The sequence below is a fragment of the Rhinolophus sinicus genome, chromosome 18, assembly GCF_057876585.1.
Source record: "Rhinolophus sinicus isolate RSI-liver-muscle chromosome 18, RSI-T2T, whole genome shotgun sequence".
Classification (NCBI taxonomy): Eukaryota; Metazoa; Chordata; class Mammalia; order Chiroptera; family Rhinolophidae; genus Rhinolophus; species Rhinolophus sinicus.
In genome coordinates, this window is record NC_142518.1 from 117,899,452 (window position 1) to 117,924,665 (window position 25,214).

Genomic DNA, 25,214 nt, shown 5'->3' on the forward strand with positions numbered 1-25,214 from the left:
CGGCATGTGCAGACACTGATTCTCCCCAAAGTGGCATCAGGTTCTGTGCCAATCCCATCAGATCCCAGCAAGACATTTTTTGTAGATGTGGGCACGCTTGTTCTCAAATTGATGTGGAAACGCAAAGGAACCAGAATTTGAAAAAGAAGGGCAAAGTGGGAGGAATCACAGCACCCACTTTTTAGACCCACTGAAGAGCTGTGGTAACCCAGACACTGTGTCACTGGCAGAGCGACAGACATATCATCGTGGAACAGAAGCGAGAACCCAGAAGCAGCCACACAGAGTGTGGCCACTGATTGTTGACAAAGGTGCACAGCAACTCAGTGGAGGAAAGAAACTTCTTTCAACAAACAGTGCCGGGGTGTCTGGACATCGCTGAAAAAAGATAAATTCTGTGAGCGCTTTCATTAATGCTCTACCCCGGGCACCTAGCACAGCAACGGCACAGAAGTGCTTCATACCTGTCAGATGTTGCGTCGTTAGCAAAGCTCCCATTGTCAGCGCTGTGTCCAGGATGGGAGAGCAGTCACCTGTGTGATGGACAGCTGGGGCACACAGAGGTCAGCCAATCTGGCCAACACTCCACAGCACAAACAAGGTGGGGCCCACGCAGGACACACACGCTGCAACTGATCCCTTTGTACCCATTCCTGCCGAAAGTTCAGAGACTGCATGAATTTCCAAGGCCCCGGGGCCCGCAGGAGGCGAGCTCACACTCAAGCATGAACCGCAGGACCCCAGGACACCGGCCACCGCTCTCCGAAGCCTTTCCCCAGGCCGGCTCACGCACTCATCGACTCACTTTCCTTATCTCCCAACAGAGAGTGGCCTCTCCTCCCCCGTTTCAATGCCAGTGCACAGAGCAGGTGCTCAATAAATGTTTGTCGAGTGAATGAATAAACATAAGACAGGAGAGACAAGCGCCCACCCCAGCCTCACTTTTGCAGGAGAGCCCTGGGGAGCGGAGACCAATCCAAATGAACTGCCTACAGTTTAGCTAAAATGGAACTTGCCCAAGATGTTCTGAAAAATGGATTTAATTAGACCTGTTAATAGGGGAGTCATTGGTGGCTAAGATTTAAAGCTGAGGCTCGAAAAGGTATCGATAATTTTACCATGTCAAATTATATAGGAGGTTATTTCTCGCTCCCACCTTAATTATAAGAATGCATCTTGATGAAACAGCAGCTTTGGAGGGAAATAAAGACAAAGGCAGAGGCAACACCTGCTGTTTCATTGAAGTGGAGCAGCAGAGGTGTGACAGCAGAACGTGGCTGCCCAGCCCAGGGGCTCGGCGGGCGAAAGGAGGCAGTGTCATTGTACAGCCAGATGTCACAGTGCTAACAGCTGTCAGTACAGCCCGATGTGCCTTTTAAATCCAAGAAACATCCAGGAGAGGGCCCCGTGCCGTGGTCTGTATTGACAGGATGAACTTCTGCTTAGGTTTTCGGAGCCCAGCGCCTTTCTCGCATACCTCCCACTCGCCCATCAATCACCTGTAGACATCTGAGTTCTAACTTCCACAATCAGGTCCTGGAAGGGACACGCCTTATTCTTTTAGCTCACCAGCATCAGAAATGCTCAGCTGTCCCCAAAACCCGGAGCCTAGTGACAGAAACACAGTTTGGGGCTCCTGCTCCTTCAGAGGCGAAGAGCCTGGACACCCACTGGAAGGCAGTCTCTTCCCTGGGGACTCAGCCAATGAGTCTTGACACATAACAGGGCATCATTCATTCTACAAATCTGTACTGAGAGTAAATGGGTGACAGGCACTGTCTGGACAGAGCTGGGACCAGGGTGCAGCACGTTAGGCACTCAGCTCAGGGGGAAATCTCGCAGAGCGCCCAAAACGCATGACTCGGGGTGAATTATATTGTAATGCAATATTAAAAATAGAAATTAATGCAAAAATGTCTACCGTGAACAAAATACCAACACTGTATCTACAGACAGGATCTGCCTCACCTGGCCGGCCCAGTCCCAGCCCTGGAGACACAAAGTGACCTGGTCAGACCCTCCCCCACTCAGGCAGGCAGGGGGACAAGCCGTGAGCAAAGTACCCGAGTCCAACACACAGGGGCCACGGACAGAAACAAAGCAGAGAACGGGGCAATTCCACCAGAAACTTCTCAAAGCCCTCCCGCAGGCTCTCCGTGACCTAGCGCAGCGGGAAGAACAGATCCCAGCCCACCACCCACTTGGCCAGGCCTTAGGGCCATTGCTTCCCAGGCTTCAGCCTCGCATGGTATCACCTAATGCAAAAGTGACAGTTCATAATAATAAAGACATATGTGAGAACCGCTACGTGGGAGCCCCAGACGGCTCATTACGGCAAAAGCCCAGTGAAGTTGACAGCATTGCCTCCTGTAACAAACAGAGAAACTGAGGCTCCAGAGTTCCCGATGCTGAAGCCGCCGGCAGACATGAGCCCCTCCCGCCACACCCCCACCCTGTCTCTGGGAGCATCCGCCCTGCCCTTTGGTGACACAGGTAGCCTTCCTCTCATGCTCCAAGACCACTGGCTTCCCAGCCCCAGCGGTGCCTCCCATCTGAGAGAGCCCGTCCCCATCTGCAAGCCTGTAGTTCCCGGGCCCCCTCAGTCAGGCCAGACTGGGAGTCGGAAGACTGGGCAGCTGTAGAAAGTCTCTCTCCTCTTGCCGAGTCTCAGTTCCCTCCTCTGAAGTTGCGAGTTAATGAGCGAGGGCTGCTCTCCAAAGCTTCCTCTGCCATGACTCCCACCTGACCACCAAAATGCCACCCAACGTCCCCATTTTCGGACTCAGCCCCTGGGTAAGACGTCACTCTGCTCTCTCATTTGATCCCCCCAAAATTACCCTGCTGACAATCAGCCTTTACATCAAAACAGAATAACAGCAATCAAAGCTGTTGAGCTTTCTGTGTCCTCCTGAGTCTGCAGGCTTTGCATCTACTCATTCAGCAACACTGGAGCCTCCTCCAGGCACTGACTAGAATCCGAGAGGTGGCCTGGTGCCTGGTCGCCATGAGAAAGGAACCTGTGCATGAAACACCTCCCCCCTTTCCCGGACTGCTGGGCTGCCGTGGCTCTGGGGCCTCTAGCCCCGGGTACTGCTCTCCTGAGGGGCCAAGAAACAGCACCCGGGCAGAGCAGCTTCTGCCCCCACCCCAGCCTGGGCAGGGACAGGGTAAGGGCACTGCCCTCAGGTGACTTCTCAGGTACAGGCAGGAATGAGAAGCAGGGATCCAAAGAGCAGCAGCTCCCATGGGCGCCTTCCAAGACCCCCAGGAACCTCCAGAGAGAGGGTGCTGGGCCAAGTCACAGGCCACTGATCCCGGCGTGATGTGTGCTGGAGAGGAAAGGGACCATTGGCTCTGGACCCGCCCCAGGTGTTCACTGCATTCCTCGGGCCCATAGTGCAGGGTGCAGGGGCAGGTGGCATGGGAGGCCGGGAAGGAGTCCCCGTTGGCTCGCCTGGAGCCCCCAGCACTGGGCACCAGCCCTGTTTCGTATCTGTGCCGGGCAGAGCCAGGCTGAGCCCTAGCCTACTGCCTCACTCCTGCCAGTGCCCAAAGCTACACCCGTTCCCCACCACACCCCTCCTCTGCATCACCACTAAGCCACCATGCCCATCCCTGCCCTGTCAGTCCCTGTGGGGACAGAGAGTCACACAGCTTTTCACGCAAAAGGATCACAATTTTGGCAGCAAAAGAGATGTCAGCAGAGAGAACAGCCCCAAGCCCTGGGAAAGGGGTTCCTAATAAAGATCATTAGGCATCCCATGAAAGGCTTACGAGCACCTACTGTGTGTAGAGCCCTGCGCTGGGCACTGGGGGCATAGCGGAGAATGAGAAGTCAGAATCTCTACCCTCACAGAGTTGGCATTCTAGCAGAGGGAGCCGGCAAGAGGAAACCAATCCACAGAAATCATTGTAATCAATACCAAAAGACTGATAAATGAGCGAGTGAAGTAAAGAATAATAGAGGGACCTTCTAGGGGAGACCAAGGAAGGCTTCGTGAGGAACTCAAGCTGACACCTGCGGCCAAGGGCCTGAGGGGAGAGCAGTCCACGTGGTGGGAATAGCCGTGCAAGGGCCCTGGGGCCGGGAAGAACTCAGAATAAGCAGCCAGCAGGACTGGGCATCAAGTTGAGGAAAACATAGGGTGTGACGTGGGACCAGGCAGGGCCATGGAGGTTCGGCAAGGGATTTAGGTTAAACTCCTGACTGTGACGTTCTCCGCAGTCCTTACAGCTGCCTGGGCAAGGAGCAGGAGGCTCAGAAGGGAAGTGACATTAAAGAAACGCAGCGCTGAGGGGGCTCAGCTGGGATGGCAGCCCAGGTCCCCTGACGGGGCCAAGCAGAGGCCACAGGCCCCTATTCTGCCCTACTCCAGGCCCAGCCACCGGTGTGACTGGTGAAGGACAGCACTGTTCAGTCACCCACCCAGGCCAGCCGCCTCACAAGCCCCGTCGCCACGGGAACCAGGCCGGCCAATCAGAGCGCTCTGTTCTGCAAGGGAGCCTTATGAATTGAGCCTCGTGTGCCCAGACAAACACAGCCGACACCCAGGAGCCTCCCAGAGCTTTCTCCTTCTGGATAATCCAATTCAGTGGCCCACTTTCCTCCAGGGTAGAGAAGGGGACTCTTCTGCCCGGAGTACTCAGGGCCAAGATGCAAGCCTACAGTCACCGGGCTTAGAGCCCCAGTCACCCGTGTGGCCAGGACATGACGCACAAGCACCTCAGGAGCCCCTGACAGTCTCCAGCAGTAACCTGGGAAATGCCTGGAGCAGTGAGAGCAACGTGAGGAGCATGCGACACTCCCGCCTGGAGAAGGGCAGTGACATCAGCCAGCTGAGCAGCGGATACGCAGGGGATGAGGAGAACAGCGAGCTCAGCCTGGTGGGCAGTAGTCAAATCGTGAGGTTGAACAGAAGACCCAGCACCCAGGCCGGCGGCACCCACCCTCCCAGCCAGGCCGACAGCACCCAGCAGACTGGAGGGGAAAAGCAACAGCAGCCTGCCTGGCGGCAGCACCGGCGACAACACCGGCGGCAGCACCGGCGGCAGCAGGGCCAGCAGCCTGAGCAGCGTCCAGCTCCTCAGCCCGGGCAGCAGCTTCCTCACCTACCAGGTGAGCAGCGGGCTGGTCAGTTCCCTGGGCAGCCTTCCCTCCAGCCAGGCCAGCAGCTGCCAGAGCATCAGGGTGGACAGCAAGATGGCAAGCGGGCCACAGAGCCACACCATTCTTCAGGAGGGCAAGGCTGGGGACAACGTGACAGCCAGTGACCAGGTCACCAAGGGGGAGCAGCCGGCCTAGAGGCACGTGTCTTAATGAGAAGGTCCTCGAAAAACGCACACGTGAAGATCCAGCAAACCCAGAGTGGTTTTGGAAAAACAAGTAGGAAAGGCCTTTTAAAAGCACACACTGACTGTGTCAAAACCATCTGTGAAAACAGCTCCATCTGTAGCAACAACCAGCGGAAGGAGTGTCGACGGGAGCTGGGACTCTTGATGACACGCGTCACCTGCAATGAGGATTAGCAATGGCTGAGACCGTCGATGGTGAACCCTGGGTGGGAAGAACCGCTCTGTCAAGGTCACCAGTGCTGGGTTCACCTGTGTCAAAACCACCAGTGGCAATAACATCAGCCCTATGCTCACACCACTGACGAGCCATCCCCTCAGGACCCATTGAGCACAAAACCATCTGCACTGAGAACTGCCGCACTGTCATCACCTGGGTCAGAACTCATCAGTCAGGACCAGGATATCAGTGACAAGTGCCAACTCTGTTAAGAGCCATCTGAAGTTCGAATTCTCCATGATTTCACCACCCCAAGTGATGAACACCATCTCCAACCAGTACCAACCATGATGAGTCAGAAGAAACCACCACCACTCCCTCGGACCGTCCGTGACAGGAGGAGCCACGTGCCAGGGACAGGTCCTGGCCCCGCCCTGTAACACACACTGCACACGAGCGCGGCAGCATCTAGAGGACACGCACGATGCCTGTGCCAAGCGGTCTCTGTCCCTGGGGAGCTCGGCCAAGGCTGCTTTACACTTTCCTTTTGAGCACTGTCCCCGGCCCTCTTCATGTGTGTGCGGATCTCAGCGGCAGAAAGACAAGAAGCACACCAGGAATCATCCTTCGTGGGGACAGATGGGACAGTGCTTTCTATGGCAGGACAACGCTATGACAAATGCTTAATGGTGACAGAGACCAACCCAGCCAAGAATGGGTGTGATGGGAGAACGGTGGGCCATCTAATGAGTGCACCGTGGACGGGCGGGGAATGGCAGCCTGGGCCCTGCTCCTTCTCAGGACAGCCAAGCCCTTCTCTGGGCAGACCACCCAGACAGGGGGTGTCCGCGGCGGACAGAGGCCAGGATACTCACAAAGACATCCACCGGGCACCAGAAGGCAAGTGGAGGGAGCACAGAAAACAATAAAGGTGACTGGAGAGGCCACACGGGTGTGAGTCTGTGTGCGTGGCCTGATCCAGGTTACAATGACGGGGGCCAGAAAGGTGGTGATGACCCATGGATAGAGTAGGGCTTCGTGACCAACTCTGTTGCTGCTAGGATGGTGGTCTGGGGTAAAACCCTTAAACTTCCCAAGCCTGAGTGTTCTCATCTGGAAAATGGGAACAATAACCTGTCTCATACACAGATAGGATGGCTGTGCCGAGTATAAAAAGTGCGCACTGGGTCCCGGGGAGCAGTGGGCACGAAACGTTTGCTTCCTCCCTTTCCTCACTCTTCTATAAAATGGGCACTGTGGTTTCTGCCCTGCACCGCACCCACGATGAGTGACCGTCCAGTGGAGTGACAGCTCACAGCCCGGCAGGCCACTCAGGCCTGGAAATGAGTGGCAGGCGACACAAGAGGGGCCCCAGGAGGACAGACGCGGGCCCAGAGACTCAGAGGCAAATGGAGCCTCACTCAGAAGGGCCATGACCGGGACATGGGGACTGAGGGGCGGAGTGTGGCTGCTGAGGGGTGATCACAGCAAGGGTGTGGCCGGAAGCGGGTTGCTCCACGTGACAGCGGTGGGCTGTGGGCAGTCTCCTGACTGGGAGGACTGCATTTCCTCTTCCACTTGCTTTAGCCATGACGTCACTTCTGAGTGGGCAACTTGGGGTGTCCAGGTGGTAGGGGCTCTGTCCACCAGGGTCCCTAAGTGAGGAGGAGCCTGGGAGGGAGGATGAAAGCCTTGTGGTTACGAGCCAGGGAGCGCACCCATGAGGGGTGCTTGTTGCTGCAGCACCACCCGGCCCGCCCTGACTGGTCTGGTCAGAGTGGGTGACGGCAGGGCCTGGGGTTAGCAGACCTGCCCCTCGCCTTTGCCCTCTGCCAAGTCTGGCCCCACAGACAGAGCTGCTGCCTAAGACAGAGCCACACCCAGGGCCCTCCCCCACCGTAAGGCAGACAGAGCAGAAGAGACACCAGCTGTCTGCATCTTCCTTGCAGGAATTTCACTTGACTTCCCTGCAGGGGCCTGGGGAGCTGCTCTCTCTGTTACACCCTGAGGATCCCTCAGGCCCCTGTGGCGCCAGCGTTGATCCTAACACTAGCAGCTGTGCTGAGCAGCCCTGAACCAGGAGCTGCAGGAAGAACTATCCTGGGGCACAGAAGGGCATCGGAGTAGGGAGCCCCAGGATGGTGCCAGCCAGCTCCCCCACACCCGTGGGCTCCGCAGAGGGGCGAAATACCCCTAAGGGAGCTAACGGTGGCCGTGGCAAAAGCTGCCTCCCAGGATCCACGGGGAACTTATTTCAGCAAACCTAAGATCCCATTGATTGTAGGGCACATCGTGATGTGCCACAAAGAAAGAAAAAACACTGCCAGTTAAACCAAGACATGGTGCTTTACTATCACTTAGAACTGTTGTTTCATATGTATTGAAAGGGCTCTCTAGACTTATTAAAACAGGTTGTTACGGTTTATCACTACCATGCATATATAAAATGGAAAATATCAGGGAAATAAATTGGTCAAGTTGTCCTGAAACACAATTCAGGATTTGACTCCTGTGAGTCTCCTCACAACTCAGAGTCATTGATGTTTGTGCTTTTCTCACAACATCATCTTCTGAGACATGGAGGTGCAGGTGAGGCACCGTTTGTTAAAACAATGTCCCACCATTGTCCCAGAGATTTCATTTCAAGTAGACACACACTGTTCGGGTTTTGATGCTGGCACTTTTTAAAAAATCCTGCCAAAAGGTTTCAGGCAATGACAACTGTGTCACTGCCATCCTTCACAACAAGGATTGTGAAAGGCCACTGGCTGTAAGACAAAACCTGATGTCAGAACCATTAAGAGTGTGTGTGTGAGGGGGAGGGGACGGGGGAATGTGCGTGTGTGAATGAGGAATGGGAACTCAACTTCCCAGTTCTGTTTCTGATGCAACAGAAAGGTGTGGCTCCCATCTCAGCCCCCCCCCCCTCGTCTGCATAGGCTGGGAGCTGCTGTGGTAACAAAATATCCCCAAATCACAGTGCTTACACACTAAAAGTGTTTGTCTTCATGCAAATCGTCCTCCCCTTGCTAACTACTGCTCAGCACGTGGTTCCACCCCTGGGCAGAACCCCTGGGTGCCTGGGGGGGAGGAGGAACGGAAGCTACAGAAGGGCTGTCCCTGCTTCTACCTGAAATGACACACAGCACTCCCACCTACATTTCATCGCCCAGAACTAGTCACACAGCCTTGGGCACTCAGGAAGGAGAACAGCCCAGAATATCTGTGCTAATAGTATGGTCATGGTGGAGCACAGTGACCTCAGGCCATTTGCTAAAATTCCCTGAACCCTCCTTCCTTGTCAACAGGAGGGCTATGACTGTGCCTGTTTCTTTGGACGGGACACACTCTGCACTGTGCGTGGCACAGTGAGTCCTTGGCTGTGATGGAGCATGACCCCTTATGCCGAGGAGGGCACCCTTCATACCTGGAAACTACTATTCGTGGCCCCACTTTAAGGAAGGAGGGAGGATGGGGGGGGAGAGGGGCGGTGAGCTGCTGCCCTGGAAAGCTCTGGTTCTGGGGTTCCGGGGCAGCCAGAGCGGAGGGCCGGAAGGCGGGTGTCAGGCCGCGTCTTGGTCCCCTGCATCCCGGAGCCGCGCGGTGGGCTCGCCCTCCCGCCTCTGCCCCCACGTTGTCTGCAACCAAGGCCGAAAGGCGCCCACGCACCCGCAGGCCCTTGCTGCCCCCTCGTGGCGGCGCGCGGCTCTGCAGCCGTGCCTGCAGGACCAGGCGCGCCCCCGTGCGTTCCCTAGCAACCGGCCCCGCCCCGAGCCCCGCCCCCGCACGTTCCCTAGCAACCAACCCCCAAAGCGCGGCCCTGACTCCCGCCACAGTGTACGGGCTGCAAACTTCAGAATCTCCTGGGCGGGCATCGCTGCAGGAAAGAGGGAAGGGTCTCCCACAGCTTTTTCCTGAAAAGGTTTTCTCTTCCCTCCTCCGTGAAAAAGGATTACGCGGTGGGGTGGGAGAAGGAAACCGTGTCTGCCGCAGGCAGCAATCCAGGAGAGGAGTTTCCCTTGAAGAGCCGCGGCGGGAGCAGCAGGGAAGCGCTTTGCTGCAGCCCAGCGGCCACTGCCAGCACCTGGTGAGCCCAGGAAGGAAGCTGCCTGCAGAGGCGCAGGAGGAAGCGCGCCCAGGCGGGCCGCTGAGGGGTCCAGCGTCTCTTGGACAGGCATGGCTGGCGCTGACAGGGAGCTTCCTCTGCGCCACGCTCTTTCAAATGTGGGCTCATTTTATCCCCGGAAGCCATGAGGTTGGTGACACTCACCCCACTTCACAGGTAGGAAACAGGCCCATTAGAGTGAAGGGCACCGCCAATCTGCCAAGAGTGGATGCGATGGCCATTCCCACCCTGCAAATAGACAGCGATGCCTCCGGAGGCTTACTCAAGGCCACCTGACTGCATTCTGCTACCCAGACCCTGCACCCCTGCCCTAACCTGAACTCTCCCTTGAGCTCCAGGAGCTGACCTCAAACAGCCACCAGAGCTCGCTGGGGAGTGTTGGGAGCCAGCCTCCAACGTGGCCCGAAGCTGCAGTCCCTGTCAGCGTCCCTGATGACACAGGCTGTGTGCAAGGCCCTGGGGGTCACCGAGGCTCAGGGGCTGAGCCCACACTGTCCCTCCCCACCTGTCTCCTACCTCCTTCCTCCACGTTGGGAGGCACAGCACTGACACGTGGGCTTCACTTCACCCATCAACTCACAATTGCCTATTAATGCCAAGCACTGTACTGGGCAGTGAGGGGACAGGACGGGGACATGGTGTTTAGTGATGAAGACACAGCAAACAAGTCAGCCTACGAAAGCACAAGACGCTTTTAGATACTAGTAAGTGCTAACAAATACACGAAACAAGGTGATGCAGTTAAAAAGGACTGGGGTGGGTTGGGTTACCATCACTTTTACATGAGCACCCCTTTACGGTGGCACCTATTGCATCCTGATGTGTGTGCCCATGTCTGCACCCGTCTTCCCCACCAGATGTGACGGCTTGAAGGCAGAGCTTGTCCTCCCATCCCTGGGCCCCACCCCTGGAACCAAGCAACATCTCAGGAAGGGAGCAGAGCTGACCCGGTACTTGCTGAGTAAGGGAGCCCAGAGAAGATTCTGGAGTCGCCACGAGGCTTTTGAACTTGACACTCGTTTTGGGAAGGGAGACTGCATGATGGTCAAAGTGCTCCGAGCCAAGCTTTGCTCTGCGTGGTCACCTGTATGCCTCACCGTCATCAAGACTTGCAACAGCCTTTCAGAGGGACACTAGTACGCACACATTTTACAGATGTGGAATCGAGGCCACACCTCTAATGAAGGAGAGCCAAGAAATGATTGAAGATGGTCTGGTGTCATCCAAACCCCCTTTCTCTTTGGAGCAGTGACGGTGGGAAAGGGGATGAGTCCAGAGGAGACGGTTCCACATGGACATAGCTGTCAGCTTCCTGAGCTTCAAGTGAACGTGAGATTGAGTCGAAGTGAACCCGAGCGAGCCCACGCTCTTCTCCATCCTCCCTGTTCCCAGCTACTGTCATCACCCCCCCACCCCGAACAACTAGAAGAGCCCCCAACTTACCCCACACCCTACCCATTCTCCAGGCAGCAGTAGAGAGGCCAACTAACTCCAGGTCAGATCACTCCCCAGCTTAGACCCCCTGGTCCAGGAATGAAGGTAAAGTGCACACTGCTGCCACCGTCCCCACAGCCGTGTGGGTATGGCGTCCCTTCTCCAGGTCACTCTCCGTCCTTCCCCACCTTCCCCACCCTGCTTAGGGCCCCATAGGCTGACCTGAGTGACATCAGCCTTCGCCCTCCGGCTTCTGGGAGGTATGAGCAGGAGCTGGGGTAGGAGGAGAGGGGTGGGGGCATTACTCCCCAGCTCCCCTCTGCTCGGCCATGGTGGCGTGGCCGGGTCCCTCTGAGGAAGCCACTGGCGGTCTTCTACAACCTCCCTCTTGCTGGTGTCCCCCCACTGCTCCTCCTTGGCCCCATCAGGACTGGGGGTGGCAACAAGGACCCCACTGCTGCTGTCACTCGTTATTAGTGTCCCACAAGTCCACCCACACCTTCACAAACAGTCCTTTCATTAAACGTTCTTCAGTCATCCCCAAGTGCAACGTCTGTTTCTTGCCTGGACAAGAAACAGATACTAATTCCTTTGTGAGCCAATGCCTGCCTAGGTCTCCACCCTCTTGTCACTTGTCACTACACCCTAGCCAAGCCTGGCTCCTCTCTGTCCCTCCAGCACACCAAGCTTGTGGCCTCTTCGGTGCCACTGCATTGCTGGTCCATCCAGCCTGGGACACTGGTCTCAGCCTGGATGTCAGTCTTCAGGGAGGCTTTCCCTGGTCGGGCCAGAGGTGGGAGTACTGTTCAATTAACACAATATAGACAGAGTTGCCCAGTGACAAGAGGGACCACTCTGACAGGAAGTGAGCTTCCTGCCCCTGAAGATATGCAAGCAGATACTATCAGAGGTGTGGAGAGGTGACTCCTACCTGGGGAGACGGCCTGACTACAGTAATGTAGAGACCTCCTTGAAACTCAGTAGACTATGACTCTATACGCACAACCCAGAGTGACGGTGAGGAATCAGTCAAGACGTTAGCTGAACGCCTGGGGAAAGGAAGAAGAGGAACGGGAGAGAGGGAGGAAGAAAAGAGGAAGGAAAAAAGAAGGGGACCGACTGGGAAGATGTGATTCTGGAGGCCGTGTTGACAGAGTTCTCCAAAGACAGTCTCCCCGTGTGTGGCGACAGCCACCCTGTGCTGCAGGACACATGCACCCCAAGACCGCGGGGCCTGTACACAAGTTTCCTTCTCACTCAGCAAAGGCTGCACGTCCTTGTGGCATCTGGAGCACGTGGCCTCCGTGCAAAAGGGAGATGGAGGATGTACACCAGCACTTACCTGCCACAGCCCAGGAGTGACACACGACATTTCCACTCCCAGGCCGTTGGGCAGAACCAGTCACATGATCCCAACCATTGGCAAAAGACCACTGGGAATATGGAGACGTCGCTGGATCCTGGCTTTCTCTACCACAGACACAGACACATACGGAACACAAGCTCATTCTAGATGCCACAGCAGGAAATGTGGATGTAAATGGAGACCATTACACTGAGTCACATAATTCAAAAATAGTTTCCTGCTCAATTATCCCAAAAGCCTTGTAATTATGAGAAAGTCTCAGTTTGGTGATAATATGTTTTTAAGACCTCTCTGTCACTGCTAATCACCTTTATCAATAAATAAAGGGCCAGTCTCAGATTCAGAGGATGTAAGAGAAAAACCGGTATCTTACTAAGCTTCCAAAAGTGTTTGTTCCCGTGACATTCGTTCTCATGATTATCTCATACATCTGGCCAATGATACCAATTTTCCATTTAGGACGGCGAAGTAAACTTTCTTTTTTCATAAGTGTATTTTTTTAATTGAGTCTATTTAGAGAAGAATATTAATTCTGTTCCAAGTCAGACTGTGCAGCACATATATTAATATTTATTTTAGAAGAGGTAAGACATGTTTCAAAACTCCAAAAGTGTTCGAGTCTCGATAGTGAACACTCTCCCCCCACAACCCTATTCCCAGACACACAGTTCCCCTTCCTGGACATAACCAGTGTCGACTGTTTTTAACAGTACTGTTGCTCTTACAAACAACACTGCGATGAAAAACGCTATGCATGCTCCATTCACCATGCGTATGGGACCTACAGGATACATCCCTAGAAATGAAAACTGTGGCTCCAGGTGCGTGCACTTCTCATTGTTCTGGTGCACGGCTGCGCGTTAGTGGGACAGGTTTTCAGCAAAGCTCCAACTCAGGGCAATTTGGACCATACCCAATTTCATTATTTACTCAGCAAACATTTATAAGAACCTACTCTAAGCTAGGCCCCGTGCTGAGAACTGGGGATAGAAAGATGAATTTGGGCTGGCCCAGTGGCTCAGGCGGTTGAAGCGCGTACTCCTAACACTGAAGTTGTTGGTTCGATTCCCATGGTCCAGTGAGCTGCGCCCTCTACAGCTAAGATTGTGAACAACAGCTCTCCCTGGAGCTGGGAGGCCCTGAGCATCCGGAGGTCGGAGTGAGCTGCCCTGGGCTGCTGTGTGCTGCCACCGGCTACCACGTGCTGCCAGGAGCAGCCAGCGGCCAGCATGAGTAGCCGGCCAGCAGCTGGCGAGAGCTGCCATGAGCTGCTGTGAGAGGCTGTCTAATGACTGGCAACCGACTGCCTCAGCGGGGGGGGGGGGGGGGGGGGCAAGGGAAGGGGGAGCGCAAGGCTCATGATACCAGCATGGGCCAGGGAGCTGTGTCCTACAAAACTAGACTGAGAAACAACGGCTTGAATGGGAGTGGGGATGGGCGGGAGGAAGTAAGGGGGGGAAAAAAAGCCCCATCTGTCTCACACCTCACTGCCCTTGGAGAGACCTAATCTTGTTCTCCCTCCTCCTTGGGCACTCACTCCAGATGTATTATTCATGGTGAACTCATCTGTCTCAAACACAGATGTAAGATGTAATTCCACAAGAATTCAATGTAATTTAAAGTTATTTTCCAATATGTAATTTGCCTTTTATTTATTTAGGACAATATTTCAGTGGAAGAAGCCTCCCAGCCAAAGTGCCAGGGTTTGTTTACAGTGCCAAACCCAGACATCGCGGAAAGCCACACACCCCAGACACAGAGGTTACTGATTAAAACCATAATTACAACACTGACCACAGCCTTAAAAAAAAGTGAAAATGCAGGAGACAAGATGGATAGCAAAAACAGATTGGAAGCAATACCGATTTCCTCAGAATGTGTGGTAAGTGATGTATTTCATGCCTGTGTGATAAATGTGACGTATTTCACGCCTGTGTGATAAGTGTGACATATTTCATGCCTGTGTGATGCGTGACATGTTTCACACCTGTGTGACATATTTCACACCCGAGTGATAAGTGTGACATATTTCACTCCTGTGTGGTGAGTGTGACGTATTTCACGCCTGTGTGATAAGTGACATATTTCATGCCTGTGTGGTAAGTGACATATGACAGTTTCAATATTTGAAGCCTGCCTGGTATGGTACCCTGGCTGCATCAGACACAGCCAGGAGCTTTGAGGTGGCTCTGGCTGTAAGGAGGGAGGAGTAAGTTGCTAATTAAGAGTTCATCTGCCTGCCCGCTCGCCATCTTTTTGTTTAATGTCTTTCTCTAGTGAGAACCTTTTTACATTGGTTTGCAGGGGATGAATTAGGACACGATATTAATGACCAGAGGCAAAACTCCACCCAACTGAAACCAACTCAACTAGAACTGGCTCATGCAAGAACATCAGTAGGGTTAGCTTCAGGCACAGTTAGATCCAGGTGCCCAAAGTCTTCAAGAATCTGTCCATATCCTTCTTGTGGCTCTGCTCCCTACAGGTTTCATTCTAAGTCTGGCTTCCTCTAACTGGTGGCTGAACAGAATCCCAACTGACATCCTACCAGCTTAGCATTCCCAATAGGAAGGAAGTGCTTCTCTTCCCATAGTTCTAGGAAAAATCTCAGGTCAGGCTTTCATTGGCCCTATTGGGTCATGTACTGAACCTTGAACCAATCACTGTAGCCAAAGAGTTTCAGTCCTCTGACTGGCCAGACCTGCCTGGGTCAAATTCCCAATTGATGGCTTTCTGTGCCAATTAAAGAGTCTCAGAGAGAAAAGGTGGGAGAATTGAGTCTCCACACCACCCAAATAAGAGGCAACTGAACTAAAAAAATCCAGTGCTAAAACAGCAATTATATTTTAGTAAGTGGCAGTTTCGTTTCAGCAAAACAACATCACCTATCTTATTAAGCACATAACATTAATTTCAATTTTATCTTTTATTTGTATTTAGCTTCTAATTTGTTTTAGTCATATGGTTGTTTGTGAACTTTTGTCATTGATTCTAAAACATAATTTTTGTCATATATTGACTCTGAAATTGGAATGCATCTTAAAATCGATACTCTTACAATTACAATTAACAGAATTTTCCCCTCTTCCTGCTACATAAACTAATAATGAATCTTACAACTGGTGGCGTTGTGGTGGTGGTGGTGGTGGTGGTGGTGGTGGTGGTGGTGTGACGGTGGGAATGGTGAGGTGGTGAGAATACCGGTTTAAGTAGTGATAATGGTAATGATGGTATGGGTGATGGGTGTGATGGTAATGGTAATGGTTAAAATAGAAGACTTATAACCATATTGTAACAAGGAGGCCTAGAAGTAAAAGTAGCCACATTGAGCATTTGCCCCTCCAGCTGCTCAAACTTGACACCAAGCACCTACTGGGGAAGTTCCTACCTTCTCCAGGCCTCATACATGAAATGAAAATCACACCTTTCTCCTTCTATCATGACTATAGTTACCATTCTTTTTCTAATTAATCAATGAGAAACAAATCATAAATAAACACTAGAACCAACGATTCCCCCCACAGTAGGGAAGATCCATTATTTACCCGTGAAAATATTTCAAGGGTTATTAGCATGTAAACTGTGATTAATTAAATTCACAAAAATTGTTTCTGATGCATGCAAATTAGTGTATTCCTGCTGGGTGAGGTTGAGGCTTCACTCTCTCTGGCTGCTGGAGAAGGAAACTGTGGAAAAAGTTACTTGTCTCTTACTCCAGAAACTGGAAAACATGAAATTCCATCTGATATGCAGTTTGGCCCTGAACCTTCCTAGACTCATCCTTCTAAGTCAAGTCTACACAATTTTGGAAATAAATTTGGATGCTGGCTTTTCATATTTGGGAATTTATTCACACCCATGACTCCTGAGGGGCCTAAAGTCATGGAGCTTGAAGGAACTAGAGGGGATAAAACCAGCTTTTAATCCAGTCTTACCCAACACAAGAAAATGCCAAGACCACCTCAAAGTTACACATACTCCTTTCCTGGGCTTCCTGTATGCCATTCTAAACTCTTACAGGGTTTTCATAAGGTCCCCAAGACCCTGGATGGCACACCCAAAGAAAGCTGGCCAAGAATTTTTGACCAGAAGAAAACGGTAAAGAAGATGTAGGAGCCAGAATGAGTCGCGTCGTATTGACCTCCAGGATCTAAAGGGTTTGTCCACTGTCTCTGTCTTTTAAGCCTCCAGAGCTCCACCTGTCCAGGCATTTGGTCCCACAATGGGCCCATGAGGATTTCAATCATCCAAGAACAGACTCAGGTCCCCTGGGGCCTCCCTACTGCAGACAGTCCTCAGCAAAGACCATTCTCCCTACAGCCTCCCCATTAGTCCAATCTTCGTCTCTCCGGACCCCAGCAGTGCCCACCTAAGCACAGACACCTGTGCACCACAGACGTGGTGCACAGAAACCACGGGGAGGCCTAATAGTGAACACAATTGGAAAAAGCAAGGCAGGATAACAGCAGAGCTGTCCAATCTCCTTTGTGTCTAAACCACTCCCAAAGCCCCTCCATGCCTGACCCTTCCGTGAGCCTGACTAGTCCCAGATTTACATCCTTCGCGTGTGCAATCAATGTCTCTGAAAGACCTGACCTCTGCTTTTTCCCCATGTTGTTCCTGCCGATAGGGTTTTGGAGACCCCTTCTGGGGACCCAGCCAGCATTATCTCATTAAAGAACTGTTAGGTAACCTGGGACCCTCACAAACTCAACACTGACATCCCACTTGACTGGGTTGGTAGCATGGATAATGGGGGAGACTGCAAAACCTGGTGGGGCATTCAAATCACCTGCGGATGTTTTTGTCTTCTGTTAACAAAAAAGGTACACGAAAGAGATACATATAGTAATAAGTTGAAGTGGTTATCAGAGGAGGTGTAGTCAACAGGTAATTTTTCCACCTTACGCAGTCACCCTCATTTCCAGTCTCCAGCATTGACCACTGTAACAATTTTAGGAATATTCCTTTGGAGAGAGTCTTGTACATACAAGCAGACACGGATGTATCCCCCGTCCAAGGAGACAGACCATAAAGACTTTCACCTTCTTGCTTTTTTCACCAATATTTATTGGAGAATATGCCGTAACATTACGTGTAAGTCCGTCTTATAGTTTCAAACAGCTACGGATAATCCTAACTTATTTAATGGGTCTCCTTCTGACGGCCGGTAATAAGTTATGAAATGCATCACGTTGAATCTTCACAAAGCCTCACGAGACACACATGTGCTTCCTATTGAACAACTCAATGCAATTCAAGGGCCAAGTCCTTAGCCAGTGAAAATGACTCGAATACGAGTCCTCAACCCTGGCTGCACCACGGAATTCCCCAGGAGCCAGGCTGCCCCTCTGAGGTTCTGTTCAGGGGGCGCACTCTTCCCCACCTCTGGCCTCAGCTGCCAGCGCCCGGTGCCCACGTGAGGCCCAGCCAGGTTTTGTGGTCATCAATCCATCCATTTTCACACTGTATTAAAGTTGCTAGTCCTTCCTGCCGCCAGTGCCTCCAGGCTATTTCTCAGGACATTAACCTTTCCGGCCCTCCTCTGTCACCGTTTCTCTAGGTGGCTTTTCTGATTCCTCAGAGTGTAGCAACTGCAGCAGCAGTAACTGGGCAGTTAACGCTCCAGGCCCCTGAAGGTTCAGTCCCCTAGATTGGGGTTTGGGGCCAGACACAAATGCAGAGAAAGACAGAGCGGAGAGAGAGCTGTGCCCTCGACCCCAACTACGCAAAGACAAATTGTATGAATTTGCGCAGCAGTATTTGCAACCAGATAAGTAAATAAATAAGCCATATATGAAGACACTACTCTCAGAAAAAAAGGAGTTATTATTATCGAATGCCCACGGGATGCCAAAGGTGACACAGGCATCGTCTCTGGTTCTCTCTGAAACGCACAAGGAGGTATCCTTGTGAAAGACTCCAGCCCAGAGGATTAGGGGCTTTTGCCTCGGTGTACCAGCTGGCACAGGTGGGAGAGGCTGTGCTGATAAACAGCCCCGAAAAGCCCAGGAACCGTAAAACCACAGAGGGCAGGAGACTTGCTCTTGCTCAAGCTACATGTCCACCGAGGGTTGGCCCTGACTGCTCCGTGTCACCATCTTTCACGGACACTGTACATGGACACAAGTGTCCTGTGGGAAGCCCAACATGGCGGCGGCGCAGGCCGACGCGGCCCTCGCGCTCCCGGGGGCAAAGGCAAACTCCTGTGCACTGAGCAGCAGTGACTCCCAGGAGACCACCGAGCCTGAACCACCAGCTCCGACAGCAAACACAAGACAGAGACGGAACAGAGAGGCTGGGGCGCCGCCTGAACTGTCGGGCGGAGGGGCCGGTGGCACCACTGAGGGGCCGTCCTCGTCAACAGGGCGGCAGGGGCTCTACCGGGCTCTGGCCTACCTGCCGGACGACTGCAGCGCGGTCACAGCTCTGTCGCCTGGAGCCTTCAGCTTCCGAACAGAGGGAACAGGGACCACAGGGCGTCACCACACCCAACTGGCCTTCCTGTCAGGAGCTGCTCCGGCGGCCGACGCTGCGCCACGAGGCGCCAGACGCTGCGCCACGAGGCGCCAGACGCTGCGCCACGAGGCGCCGGAAGTGCCTGTCAGCACCCGGGCACCGGAAGTGCCCGCCCATCACCCAGACCCCAGACGTGCTTGTCGCCACCTATCCCCCGGATGTGCCTACTGGTCACCCAGACAATGTTTCCAGACACTGCTTTTAGGCACCCAGTCACCTAGCCCAAGAAGTTCCCACCCATCATCCAGGCACCAGAAGTGCCTGTCCTCAAACAGCTCCAGAAGTGCCGGCTCCTCACCTTTTCAGACCAGAAGGAAGAGGCAGGCCATCATTAAAATGATGAAAGAAAGGACCCTACAAAATGGCATAATTTGCCCAGAAAGGTGGTCATTCAGAATTGAAGGAGAGAGAAAGAGTTTCGGGATAAGCAAAGACTAAAGAACTTCAAAACCATTAAACGAGCGTTACAGGAAATGTTAAAGTGTCTTCCTTAAGGAGAAAAGGAAAGGCCATGGGGCAGGCCCGGCGGTTCAGGCGGTTGGAGCTCCGTGCTCCTGACTCTGAAGGCTGCCGGTTTGATTCCCACATGGGCCAGTGGGCTCTCAACCACAAGGTTGCCAGTTCAACTCCTCGAGTCCCACAAGGGATGGTGGGCTGTGCCCCCTGCAACAAGAAACCGGAACTGGACCTGGAGCTGAGCTGCGCCCTCCACAACTAAGACTGAAAGGACAACTTGACTTGGAAAAAAAATCCTGGAAGTACACACTGTGGCCCAATAAAGTCCTGTTCCCCCTCCCCAATAAAAAAAAAAAAAAAAATCTTAAAAAAATAAATAAATAAATAAAAATAAAATAAAATAAACAAGAAAAGGAAAGGCCATAACCATAAAATAAGGGAAATCCTCACAGGTGAAGCCAGATGTTCAATACAGCAAGTCAGACATTAAAAACCTAGGAAGGTTGGCTCCAGCCCAGTGGCTCAGGCGATTGGAGCGCCGTGCTCCTAACGCGGAAGGCCACCAGTTCAATTCCCACATGTGCCAGTGAGCTGCACCCTTTACAGCGAAGATTGTGAACAACGGCTCTCCCTGGAGCTGGGCTGCCGTGAGCAGCTGGAGGTTGGCATGAGCTGCTGTGTGCTGCCGTGGGCTACAGTGTGCAGCCATGGGTGGCCGGTGGCCAGCGTGAGTGGCTGGCATCCAGCCAGCCGTGAGAGCTGCCGTGAGCTGCCGTGAGCAGCCGACCGACTGCCTCAGCCAGTGGGGAGCACAAGGCTCATAATACCACATGGGCCAGGGAGCTGTGTCCTACACAAGTAGACTGAGAAACAATGGCTTGAACTGGAGGGGGTGGGGGAGGGGAAGTGAGGCAGAAGAAAGGGGGGGGGACCAAAAAACTAGGAAGGTTAAAAGAAAAAAGTATTAAACTAAACCAAAACTGCAATAAGTAAGTTAGGAGATGCAGAACAAAAGATCTAAGATAAGACATCAATAATACAAAGTATGGTGGGGGAGGAGGTGCAAAATGTAACCCTTATAGAATATATTCCAATTTACACATCTCTCAGCATAAAATACACTGCTAGAGATGAAGAACAATACATTTAAACCTCAAGGTAACCACAAACCAAAAACCTACCAACATTATACAAAGAGCAAAGAGAAAGGAACCCAAATGAAACACTAAAGAACAGCAACAAACCCACAAGGGAAGAGATAAAAAGGAAAGAACAGAGGACAACCATAAAAACAACCTAACAGCCACTAACAAAATTTCAATGAGGACATACTTATCAATAATTACTTTAAATGTAAATAGATTAAATCTGCCAATAAAAAGACATAGGGTGGCTGAATGGATTAAGAAATGTGACCCATCTATATGCTGCTTACAAAAGGCTTCAGATAGAAAGACACACACAGACTGAAAGTGAAAGAACAGAAGAAGAAATTTCATGCAAATAGAAACAAAAAGAAAGCTAGAGTAGCAATAATCATTTCAGACAAAATAGACTTTAAAACAAAGAATGTAAAAAGAGACAAAGAAGGAAATTACGTAATTTTAAAGGGGTCAATCCCACAAGAGGACATAAGTCATAAATATCTACACATCCAACACAGAAGAACCCAAGTATATAAAGCAATGATTAATGGACATAAGAGAAATCCATACAATGTAATAATAGATCTTAATATCCCACTCACATTAGTGGATAATCCAGGCAAAAAATTAATAAGGAAATAATGACCTTAAATGTCACATAAGACAAGATCGACTTAATGGACATCTCTATAACATTTCATCCAAAAACTGCAGAATAGGCCAGCCCGGTGTCTCAGGCGGTTAGATCTCCATGCTCCTGACTCCGAAGGCTGCCAGTTCGATTCCCACATGGGCCAGTGGGCTCTCAGCCACAAGGTTGACAGTTCAACTCCCGCAAGGCATGGTGGGCTGCGCCCCCTGCAACTAGAAAACGGCAACTGGTCCTGGAGCTGAGCTGTGCCCTCCACAACTAAGATTGAAAGGACAACATTTTGACTTGGAAAAAAGTCCTGGAAGTACACACTGTTCCCCAATAAAGTCCTGTTCCCCTTCCCCAATAAAATCTTAAAAAAAACACAAAAACACACACAAAAAAAAACCTGCAGAATATACATATTTTTCAAGTGCACATGGAGAACTAAACTTCACTTCCTAATGGGAGCAGTGCATTGCAAAGAGACCTGCATATAGGACGGGGAACTTAAGCCCATTTTATTGCAATCTACCAGTGATTTAGTAAATGAATAGATGCATGAATAGAAAGGTAGAAAGAGACTGGCAAAAAGGTTATGTCCATGTGGAACCCCTGAACACTGTCTGACCTCAGAACCTGTCACATTCCTCTGTTCACGACAGGGAGCAGAGGCAAAGGAAGCTGTCAGATGAGATTCGGTGACTGGTAGGGACACAGCAGGAGCAGGAACTGAGCAGGCAAACTCTCCTCTCCAAGGCCCAGGGCCCCAGCCAGTCCTGGGTGAGAGATGCTTGTGTGCTCCCCCCTACTTCCTCCTCCCCCAAATCTGCATGCCCGCCTCTTGCCTAAGCCATCCCTCTGCCCACCTGAGCATTCTCCCAGACCCATCGTGCCCCTTGTAAGAACACACAGCACCAGGGAGTAAAATTCCTGTAGCCATTACATTAAGTTTTTAAATGCTCCCTTCAAATTGAGCAATGTTTTTTCAAAGTCAACAGCTGGTTCACAGCTTGAATGCAACCGTTAGGATAAATTAAATAAAAAGGGTAATAAAATCACAGTCTAAATTTAATTTCCAAAGAGTGCACAGGCTCCAAAAGACATCATTTTAAAAAAGCCTTTAAAATACAGCCTAAAAAGCAGTTCATCCATCCCGATTATGCCAGCTAATGGGCACACTGCAGCAATTAACACACAATTGCCTTGGTGTGGACAAAGCCCCAAGCTCACTCCCAGGGCTCCACAGGACAGCCTACAGGGTCTCCATGGGAAGAGGTTGTCAGAGGGGACTTCTATATGCAGAAGTCCCCATGAGCAGGTCCAGAAAAAGGTCCTTGTCCCCTGAAGCAAAATAATGATGAAGATCTTGTCTGAGGCAGGCCTCATCCCAACACATCTCCCTGTTACCTGAAGCAACCTGAACTACCTGGCAAGAAGGCTGGAGCTTTTTTGCACTTGCTTGTATGCTGGTTGCAAAATTCAGCCACTGAAACCATTTGCCTCTGAAAGGTAGCAGGATCTACCACTCAAAAACATAGCACTTTGGCATAAGGGTTTTCTGTGAGCTAAAGGCAGTTGAGAAAAAAACAGGTAAAAGAAAAGCTCTCTGCCCTCACCCTATTTGCTTAAAAGCAGGACAAAGATTTGTAAATGCATCTCCACTCCCCTCTACCAGGAGGACAGAAGTTAATCATTGCAGACCACTCGAGCAGCGTATCAGCAAGTAGATGGCTCCAGAGGAATCTCACTAACTAGCCCTGATTCTCCATTCGCTTCCCCAATGTTCCCTTCCCACAACTTGCTGTCCTAGAAACTCAGTCCTCTTCCTTTGTCCTGTCACTTCTCTAGCAATATACTGTGCTTTTGTGAAGCTGCCATATGAGCCAAAGCTGTAATCATCCCTGTCGGTTACTGAGCACGGGGTACTCCCACTTGTATGCTCAAAGCACGTTAATAAACTTCCGTTTTTCTCATTAATCTGGCTTTAGTCCATCTAATTCATAGGGCCCCAGCCAATGCATCTAAGGTGGGACACCTCAAAGGCAATAACCTTGGAAACCCATCTGAAAAGACTGCCCAGCACTTCCCTCAGGATTCAGACTTACATGTCATGCTTTGGAGTCAGCCTGGGCTTGAACCCCACCTCTGCCACCTACACAATGAGCAGCTCGTTTGTCATAGCCTCATTTTCCTCCTCTGTAAAACGGGGGTGCCTTTTCTTTCATACAGTCGACAGATGTTTACTGAGCAGCTACTCTGTCCCAGGCCCCCTGGAGACAGCAGTGAGCCAGACCAGCCTAACGGAGCACATGTCCTAGTGGCTGAGAAAGACACTGATCCCAACCAGGAAACACCATGCACAGAATGGAGGATGGTTCAATCTGGTTGAAAGTGAAGTCGGGGAAGGAGGAGAAGCTGTTGGAATGTTAAACACAGTGTTTGGAGAAGGCCCCACTAGGAAGGGGCCACTGGAGTAGAGGCCTGAAGGAGGGCAGGGAGCCGGCCACATGGACATGGGGCCAACAGCATCCAGGAGAAGGGAATGGAAATGCAAAGGCCACGAGGCAGGAGGGTGCCGGGAGCAGTGAGCAGGGACAGTGGTAGAGAGGAAGTCAGAGAGCTGACGGAATACATCAGTCCCATTCGAAGGGCTAATTCACCCATGGGATGCTGCGTGGATGACGTGGGACGAAGGAGCAGTGCCTGATGCACAGGAAGCTCTCGATACTGCAGAGAGGTGGGCCCTGCGTGCTGGGCAGAGGCGGACACACTGTCGAGGAGAACCTGGCTCTGGCTCTGCTTTCTCCCCTGGGTGAGGACGCTGGTTCAACAGTGTCAGAGTGTGCAGGAGTGAAGTGCCCTTTAATGCAGTGCCCAGGTGGCCTAGGGGCATTTCTTCCCAGACGTCAGTCCAGCACAGTCAGTCTGTGTCACTGCAGGAACGTTGCTGTGCTGCCGCTCTCGGCTCTTGGAGGACAGCAGCTGCATGGACGGGCACACAAAGTGGCCCCCACGGAGGGAACCAAGGCAGGGCATGACAAATGGACGGTGCTCCTGCTCTGGGGAGCCAGTGTGGCCCCAGCTAAAGGAAGCGGTCACTTTGGGTAGGCTGTGCGCACGCATACACGAGCGCAGTCTCTTCCCTCCAAATCTGTAGCCCACCTGCAATGCAGCAACAACTTAGTATTTTGCCTTGTTACCTACCACCCACCTGGACACCCTTTCCATTCACTCCCCAGGTCGGCACCAGGGAGGCACTCAATGCTCCCCTTTCCTTTCGCTCCTCAGGTCTCTCTCTGTCTCTCTGTCTCTCTCTCTCTCTCCTCCTGGAAAAAGACACACCAATGTAATCAATATAGCCATCTAAAGGGAGTGAGAGCATACAATGCACAAGAAAGGGACTGGTGATTTTTTTCGTACATACCTTTTTATATAATTTTATTTTTCAGTTATGTCAATACAATATAGCACCTATTCAAAAAATTAACACAGACAGCATATCAAAAATGCAAGCAAGCAACTCTGACATTCTTACTGGGGCCACAGGTTATGAAACTACTCTGTAACTCCTGAGGTGTGAGATGTGTCTCATTTCTGTATATTTCTAAATCAAGTCACACCGCCATCAGTTAATACAGATAATAGGATCGATACTGTTCAATTTTGGGAGTGTTTTCCGGGGCTCTTACAAGCATCCCAGGGTTCGTTCCAAAATAATTTGAAAAGATTCAGTCCTCAATGAGCGACTCACCATCCTCAGTTACTGCCTGTGGCTCTGGAGCACAGGCACCATGATGGGACTCTATTGCTTACCGATAGATTGAAATCCCAGCTCTGCCTCCCACTGGCTGTGTGATCCCGGGCAAGTGGCAAACCTCTGTGCCTTGGTGTCCATCTGTAAATGGGAGTAATAACAAGACCTATGACTCAGGAGATCAATACAGCGAGGCCCCTGCCTGGCACTAGTGAATGATGAGAAATGTCTGCAACTGTCATCCCCACCGTCATGCATGACACCCTTGGGG

At 51.7% G+C, this 25,214-nt stretch overlaps 1 protein-coding gene and 1 long non-coding RNA gene across 2 annotated transcripts in view; one reads left to right on the plus strand and one right to left on the minus strand.

The window, feature by feature from the left end:
• LOC148754715 (uncharacterized) overlaps positions 1 to 25,214 on the minus strand; it is a 122,693-nt gene that overhangs the window by 83,960 nt on the left and 13,519 nt on the right. Inside the window, exon 8 of the long non-coding RNA XR_016019969.1 lies at positions 24,401 to 25,084. This is a non-coding gene — a long non-coding RNA (uncharacterized LOC148754715). The remainder of the gene's footprint in view (positions 1 to 24,400; positions 25,085 to 25,214) is intronic.
• C18H16orf82 (chromosome 18 C16orf82 homolog) lies at positions 2,406 to 5,456 on the plus strand. The gene is made up of 2 exons (XM_088795064.1): positions 2,406 to 2,493; positions 4,469 to 5,456. Exons 1-2 carry the CDS (start codon positions 2,406 to 2,408, stop codon positions 5,269 to 5,271), a joined length of 891 nt encoding a protein of 296 aa, XP_088651190.1. The 3' UTR covers positions 5,272 to 5,456.